This window comes from Physeter macrocephalus, chromosome 14 (assembly GCF_002837175.3).
Source record: "Physeter macrocephalus isolate SW-GA chromosome 14, ASM283717v5, whole genome shotgun sequence".
Taxonomy (NCBI): domain Eukaryota; kingdom Metazoa; phylum Chordata; class Mammalia; order Artiodactyla; family Physeteridae; genus Physeter; species Physeter macrocephalus.
The window spans coordinates 89,277,488-89,285,589 of NC_041227.1; the positions used below are offsets into that span (position 1 = coordinate 89,277,488).

Genomic DNA, 8,102 nt, shown 5'->3' on the forward strand with positions numbered 1-8,102 from the left:
GAGGAGGAGGAGGAGGAGGAGGAGGAGGAGGAGGAGGAGGAGGGGGAGGTGGTGGAGGTGGAGGCTGAAGCAGAGCGAGAGGCGGCCGCGGCGGGGCGGCTCGGTGGGGCGGCGCGCGGCCCAGAAGCATTGGAATCCTGAATTGAGACGGCTACGCCTGAAGACAGCAGGAGTGGCGGGGCAGCCGCCGTCGCCGGAGAGATGAGCCGGGAAGCCTGAGGCCGGAGACGCCCGCCCTCGGGCCTGTCCGCCCGGCTTCCCCGCTCCCGGTGAGGACGCCCCCTCCCCTCCCCCCAGCTCTGCCACGGCCTCTCCCATTCCTGGACCCCATTCCTACCTAACCGGGGCCCAGGAGGCCCTCGAAGGGGCTTTTTAAGGCCCTTGGACGCCGAGCCGCCCGAGCCTGTAGGATCCTACTGGTGCTGGGACGCATTCTGGTCCCCGGGACGGAGCAGGAGAGGGGGCTGGGCCAATCTAGCTCGGCTCAGTTCAGTCCCAGCGCGCCTTGATTCGGTTGCCTAAGCGCCGCTTCGGTTGTGTTTCAGTTTCCTCTAAAATCATTCCCTTTCCATTGGATTTTACCACCTGAACCATAGCCCTGGTATCCCCATTCCTTCCTGAGACTACCTGAGCATGCCCACACACCCCACTCATTCCACGGTGATGGAGAACTCTCTTCCCACTCTAGATCACGGTTTTCCTGCGGAAATTGTGTTCTCCTCAGGTGTCTTTGTACCATGTCAGGATTCCCATACTGAGCCTTCTCCCTTATTAGGCTCTCAACTAGGACATCCCTGGTGGTATTAAAATAGAGAAGTGGAGCCTGAAAATACTAAGTTTGATCTGGGGATCTGAGAAGTAAGAGCCTCGAGGCCTGCCGCTTAGCCATTTTTCCTTGCCTCTCTCTGGGCAGGAGAGAGATGATGGCACGGACTCTGAAGGGCACCTTGTGGACCATATTAACTAGGAAGATATGAAGTTAGGGCTTTTGAAGTTTTTTCTCTTTTCCTTAGTTTATTTGCATTTGACTGCAGAAGAGGCGTGCTGAGGAAGAGAGGCAGAATCTGGGGTGGAGGATGTTTGGATTCTGACCCTTTAACCTTTGTTTTACAGGTTACTGGAAGATGAAAGAGACTATACAAGGGACCGGGTCTTGGGGGCCTGAGCCTCCTGGACCCGGCATAGCCCCAGCTTATTCAAGTCCCAGGCGGGAGCGTCTTCGTTGGCCCCCACCCCCCAAACCCCGACTCAAATCAGGTGGAGGGTTTGGGCCAGATCCTGGGTCAGGGACCACAGTGCCAACCAGACGCCTTCCTGTCCCTCGGCCCTCTTTTGATGCCTCAGCTAGTGAAGAGGAGGAAGAAGAAGAGGACGACGAGGATGAAGATGAGGAAGAGGAAGTGGCAGCTTGGAGGCTGCCCCCCAGATGGGGTCAGCTGGGAGCCTCCCAGCGGCCTCGCCCTCCCCGCCCTGCTCATCGGAAAACGTGTTCACAGCGCCGTCGCAGAGCTATGAGAGCCTTCCGGATGCTGCTCTACTCAAAAAGCACCTCGCTGACATTCCACTGGAAGCTTTGGGGGCGCCACCGGGGCCGGCGGCGGAGCCTTGCACACCCCAAGAACCATCTTTCACCCCAGGAAGGGGGTGTGACACCACAGGTGCCATCCCCCTGCTGTCGTTTTGAGTCCCCCCGGGGACCACCTCCCCCCCGGCTGGGTCTGCTAGGTGCTCTCATGGCTGAGGATGGGGTGAGAGGGTCTCCACCAGTGCCCTCTGGGCCCCCCATGGAGGAAGATGGATTAAGGTGGACTCCCAAGTCTCCTCTGGACCCTGACTCGGGTAAGGTGGGAATGGGGCAGAGGAGGGCATGGGGAGAGCTAAGATCCTGGGAGACCAGGAGCCTCTTGCTGTGGTGAGAACTGGGTCTAAGGAAAGTAGGAGGGCAGAGAGAGGGAGGGTCCAGAACAGCAGTGAAGTGTCTTCAGCCCCACTTTGAGCAGGAACTAAGTCTGGGAAGAGAGTCAAGGCTGGGATACAGGATCCATAAGTAGGTGTCCTGTGCACAGATGAGAAAGGGAGTCGTGGTTTAGAAAAGTCAGTCATGTTCGCTTGAAGTCCCTCTTCATGTGGCCTCTCAGGATAAGTGCCCCTGCGTGTACATTTCTAGAGGGTGCCGTTCTTATAGTGGTGGGATGGGATCTCTCTGAGTAGTGGAGTACATCACCTGGACAGTTGTGTGCGACATTCTCAGAGTATTTCTCTTTCGGAAAACCCCACTAAACAACTTCAGGCTTTCTTTTTATTTATTTATTTATCTAAAAAAAATGTTTGTTTATTTATTTTGGTTGTGCGGGGTCTGAGTGGCGGCAGGCTTTCTACTTCTTTATTAATTATTTGAGTATTTATCGAGCCTTTGTTGTATGCCAGGTACTATGCTAGGTGCTAGGAATATAGTGGTGAGAAATAGTTCTGAAATTTACATCTCTCTGAATTCCTAGTGTTTTCTTGCTTTCCTCCTGTTTATGAGTACAGGCATACCTCCTTTTTTTGTGCTTGCTCTTATTGCAATGCAGAGACATTGCATTTTTTACAAATTGAAGGTTTGCGGCAAGACCGAGTAGAGCAAGTCTGTCAGCGCCATTTTTCCAACAGTGTTTGCTCAATTCATGTTTGTATCACGTTTTGACAATTCTCGCAATATTTCAAAGCCTCCACCCATGAAAAGATTATAACTCACTGAAGGCTCAGATGATAGAATTTTTTAGCAGTAAAGTATTTTTAAAAAAAAATTTTTATTTTATTGGCATATAATTGATTTACAATGTTGTATTAGTTTCAGGGGTACAGCAAAGTGATTCAGTTACACATATACATATATTCATTCTTTTTTTAGATTCTTTTCTCATATAGGTTATCACAGAATATTGAGTAGAGGGTGTATGTTCATCCCAGGCTCTGATTTATCGCTCCCCCCCCCCCCACCACCGTTTCCCCTTTGGTAACCATAAAGTTTGTTTTTGATATCTGTAGTCTGTTTCTGTTTTGTAAGTAAGTTCATTTTATCTTTTTTTTAAAATTAGGTTCCACATATGCGTGATATCGATATTTGTCTTTCCCTGTCTGACTTACTTCACTTCGTATGATAATCTTTAGGTCCATCCATGTTGCTGCAAATGGCATTATTTAATTTTTTTATGGCTGAGTAATATTCCATCGTGTATATATACCACATCTTCTTTATCATTCCTCTGTTGATGGACGTTTAGGTTGCTTCCATGTCTTGGCTGTTGTAAATAGTGCTGCCATGAACATTGGGGTGCATGTATCTTTTCACATTATGGTTTTCTCCGGTTATATGAGCAGGAGTGGAATTGCTGGGTCATATGGTAGTTCTGTTTTTAGTTAAGGAGCCTCCGTACTGTTCTTCATAGTGGTTGTACCAATTTACATGCCCACCAGCAGCGTAGGAGGGTTCCCTTTTGTCCATCTCCAACATTTATTGTTTGTAGACTTTTTGATGGTGGCCATTCTGACTGGTGTGAGGTGATCCCTCATTGTCGTTTTGATTTGCATTTCTCTGATAGCGATGTTGAGCACCTTTTCGTGTGTAATAAAGTATTTTTAGATTAAGGTATGTGCTTTTTTTTTAGACATAATGCTGTTGCATACTTAATAGATTATAGTAAACATGCGTTTTACATGCACCGGGAAACCAAAAACTTTGTGTGACTCGCTTTATTACATTATTCGCTTTATTGTAGTGGTCTGGAAGTGAATCTGCAGTATCTCTGAGGTATGCCTGTAGTAACTTTTCCTCTCTGTTTTTTATAACCTCTTGGACATAATTATCTCATGCTTTAGGGTTTTCATCCTTTAGAGTTTATATTGGTAGATTTCGTTCCAGTTCATCCTTTTTGTGGTCTTATAATTTGTGTGCATCATTTAATCTTCCCATTGGCCTTTGATCTGAGTCAGTTTCTTGCCTCCATTCTGTTTCCCCTGCCCTGCAGGCCTCCTCTCTTGTACTCTGCCCAACGGCTTTGGGGGACCACCTGGGCCAGAAGGGGAGCGGAGTCTGGCACCCCCTGATGCCAGCATCCTCATCAGCAATGTGTGCAGCATCGGGGACCATGTGGCCCAGGAGCTTTTTCAGGGCTCAGATTTGGGCACTGCAGAAGAGGCTGAGCGGCCTGGGGAGAAAGCTGGCCAGCACAGCCCCCTGCGGGAGGAGCATGTCACCTGTGTGCAGAGTAAGGAACCCTAGAGAATCTAGTCTCTTTCCCACAGCTGACTTGTAGATCAGAGTCTGGAGGCCTTCCCTCACTCCTCCTCTCTCCCTCCTCCACTCAGGCATCTTGGATGAATTCCTTCAAACTTATGGCAGCCTCATCCCCCTCAGCACTGATGAGGTGGTAGAGAAACTGGAGGACATTTTCCAGCAGGAGTTCTCTACACCTTCCAGGTGAGGCATGAAAGAGATGCTCTTTGGAAGAGGGCTGGGACCGGGGGGATGGGGTGAGAATGCTGCTGTCTTTTCTCCCATAGGGATGTAGTCGGGGAGGAGGAGGGAGCTAGAACTGAGGGGAGGAATCTGCAGGCAAGGTGCCAAGCCCCTGTGAGCCAACCGGGAGGGGCTTTACGTGGGACCCTGAAATACCACGTGTACCTAAGTATTCATCTGCCTCTTACTGGGGAGTAAGCCTTTAGCAAGTCCTCAAAAGGACCCATGACTGAAAAAAAGGAAAAAAAAAAAAAAAAAGGTTAGTTTTAGATTCTTATTCTAGGCAGTAGAAGGTACTTCTGTGTGCCCTAGCCCCCTCGTCTCTTGTGTGACTCCACCCTTGGCCTACCCAGGAAGGGCCTGGTGCTGCAGCTGATCCAGTCATACCAGCGGATGCCAGGCAATGCCATGGTGAGGGGCTTCCGGGTTGCCTATAAGCGGCACGTGCTGACCATGGACGACCTGGGGACCTTATATGGACAGAACTGGCTCAATGACCAGGTAAGGAGGCGTGCAAAAACAGGCCCAAGAGGGGATTCAGGGAGCAGGGCGTCTGGGGCCCTCTGCACGGGGGAGCCCTGTACCCATGCCACACCCTCCATGGCAAGTGGCCTCCCATCTTCTCCCCAGGTGATGAACATGTATGGAGACCTCGTCATGGATACGGTCCCTGAAAAGGTAGGCCTAACCGGAGACTTCAGTCCCTGGCAGAACTTCCGCAGTTTTAAGCAGCTCTTTCAGTCCCTTTCATCTCTTCCATTTTACATAAAGAGGGTCTTTCTCTCTGGGGAGAGGCAGTAGAAGGTAATTTGTTCAATTCAAATCTGTAATCTTGGTCCTAAACTTAACAATTCTAGTCCTTTCCTCCAGTCTGTAGTGTTTTTCCCCTATGGCTAACCCCACAGATTGGGGTGGGAAGCTATTAAGATGAGGTTAAAAATAGTTTGTGTTTTTACCCTCAGTGAGTTGGACTAGAGTTTGTTGAAACCAGTCCTCAGAGCCATAATGAAATGGAGTGGGCTGGGGAGAGGACACTTAGCAGGAGGGCCTGAGGTCTTTTAATTCCATCCAGCTCTTTTGTATCATTGGCACAGGTGCATTTCTTCAACAGTTTCTTCTATGATAAACTCCGTACCAAGGGTTATGATGGGGTGAAAAGGTGGACCAAAAACGTGAGTTACGAATTCACATCTACTTGTGTAACACCTTGCCTCTAAAGAAGAGTTCTGTTTCCTGTGAGCCCTCTCCTCAACCCTGTTCATTCAAACTTTCAAGTATTTAGTAAATGTCTTCTGTGTGCCAGGTGCTGTTCTGGGCACTAAGGATACAGTATTAAATAAGGAAAACTTCTTGCCTTTATGGGGTGAGAGTAATCATGCAAGTTAAATTTCAGCTAGTGATAAGTGCTGTGAACAAATTAAAACAGTAATGTGGTAGCACGGGGTGGGTACTTCAGATTGGGTGGTCTGGGAAGGCCTCTGGTAGCTGAGACTTGAATGACAAGGAGCTAACCCTGTGCAGATCTGGGGCAAGGGTGTTCTAAGCAAAGGGGACAGCAAGTACATGGGACACAAAGTGAGAAAGAATGTTTGAGGGTCAGAGGGCGTGTGTGGTTGGAGCAGAGTGATCAAAGGGAAAACGATAGAACATTTGGCCAGAGAGTAGATAATGTGAGGCATGGAGGGTAGATTTTTTTTTTTTTTTTAAATAAATTTATTTATTTATTTATTTATTTTTGGCTGCGTTGGGTCTTCGTTGCTGTGCACAGGCTTTCTCTAGTTGTGGTGAGCGGGGGCTGCTCTTCATTGCAGTGCGCGGGCTTCTTGTTGCGGAGCTCGGGCTCTAGGTGCGCGGGCTTCAGTAGTTGTGGTGCATGGGCTTAGTTGCTCCGCGGCATGTGGGGTCTTCCCGGACCAGGGATCAAACCCGTGTCTCCTGCATTGGCAGGTGGATTCTTAACCACTGCGCCACCAGGGAAGTCCCGAAGGAGGGTAGATCTTATTCTTTGTGTTCTGAGAAGCCATTGAAGAGTTTTAAGCAGGGTGGGAAGTGCCTCATGTTTTAAACTCCTGTTTCAATGATAGATTGAAAGAGGCAGGAGTGGAAGCAGGCAGGCTAAATGGAATAGCCGAGAAGTCCAGATGAGAAACTTGGATCAGAGTGGTAAAGGTAGAAATAGAAGTAGTTTTATCTAGGATAAATTTTGCCAGTAGAACCAATAGGACTTTCTGATGGATTGGACATGAGAAATGAAGAAAAGATAAGATTCAAGGGATGATGCTTAGGTTTTTGGCCTAAGTACCTGGGTAAAATAATGAAGGGGAAGGGGAGCTGGCTTGGCGGTGGGGGGGGCGGAATTCTTTTCCCTTGTCCAGTTAGTTTACCTGCCCTCTGATTCAAAGGCCAGGAAATTTCTACAGTGAGATAGGGCCGTTGACTCCAGCATTTCTTAATTCCTGTCTCCAGGTTCAAGAGCTTATACCCTCAGGGACCTGGCAGGCCTTCTTCTGGTAGAGGCAGGGTGACATGCAGTGGAAAGAACTTGGCTTTCTATATGCCGGTGTTTAAATCGCACCTCTGCCATTTCTTACTTCTGTGACCTTGAACAAGTTACTTTACTTTTCCAAGCCACAGTTTCCTGATGCAAACTTCCTCAGAGGACTGTTGTGAGCGTTAACTGATTGAGCATCTATTAGGTGCCATGCATTGTCCTTAGTGTATCATGGATATTAATGAGTTTAATCTGTAAAACAAACGGGTGAGGGTAGGTACTGTTATTTTCACCCTCTTACAGAAAAGGGAATTGAGGTACAGAGAGTTACTAAGTACCTTGCCTGTGGTCATATGCTAGTAAATGGAAGAGCTGGGTTTGAACCCTGAGAGTCTGGCTCCAGGATCCTGAGCCTGGGTTCTTAGCTACTAAGCACTTGTACCTTGAATGTGTGAAAAGTACCCGGCCCTGTCCTGGGCTCTTGAGTGTTTGTTCTGCACTACCTCCTCTGTCCTGCCTTCCTCCTTAAGCCCAAGAATCCAGACATCCAGATGCTGAGCCTCGCCTCACAGTCCAGGGGCTGGGTATTGAGTTCTCCCACTTCGCTCCTTGCCTGCTCCTCCTTTAGAACCCTCCTGGCAATAGGCAGGATTCCTGTGCTGTCTTACCTGACCTCCAGCACTGCTTCCTTAGGTGGACATCTTCAATAAAGAGCTACTGCTAATCCCCATCCACCTGGAGGTGCACTGGTCCCTCATCTCCGTTGACGTGAGGCGGCGCACCATCACCTATTTCGATTCGCAGCGCACCCTGAACCGCCGCTGCCCTAAGGTTTGAGAGGGAATGGGAAAGATGGGCAGAATGTGGAGAGGAGACCCAGTGGCGAGGCATTTCAGGCAGAAGGGTGGGTTTGGGGTCTCTGAGGAGCAACCTGGGCTCGGTGCCTGTGACCGCCACAACTTGGGTTCAGTTGGGAAAGGTAGGTGCCTCACTTCTTCCTTTTCTCCATCTACATAGCATATTGCCAAGTATCTACAGGCAGAGGCAGTGAAGAAAGACCGGCTGGATTTCCACCAGGGCTGGAAAGGTTACTTCAAAATGGTCAGTTTC

At 49.1% G+C, this 8,102-nt stretch overlaps 1 protein-coding gene across 1 annotated transcript; it reads left to right on the forward strand.

Moving 5' to 3' along the window:
* Nucleotides 1-68: 68 nt before the first annotated feature.
* On the forward strand, nt 69-8,087 carry SENP3 (SUMO specific peptidase 3; the record flags this gene model as incomplete). The annotated part of the gene is made up of 9 exons (XM_028499131.1): nt 69-269; nt 1,114-1,839; nt 4,011-4,250; nt 4,351-4,462; nt 4,855-5,002; nt 5,132-5,179; nt 5,596-5,673; nt 7,686-7,823; nt 8,010-8,087. Coding segments are annotated over exons 2-9 (1,557 nt in total), but the record flags the coding sequence as incomplete, so codon positions are not given.
* Between the last annotated feature and the right edge of the window lie 15 nt (nt 8,088-8,102).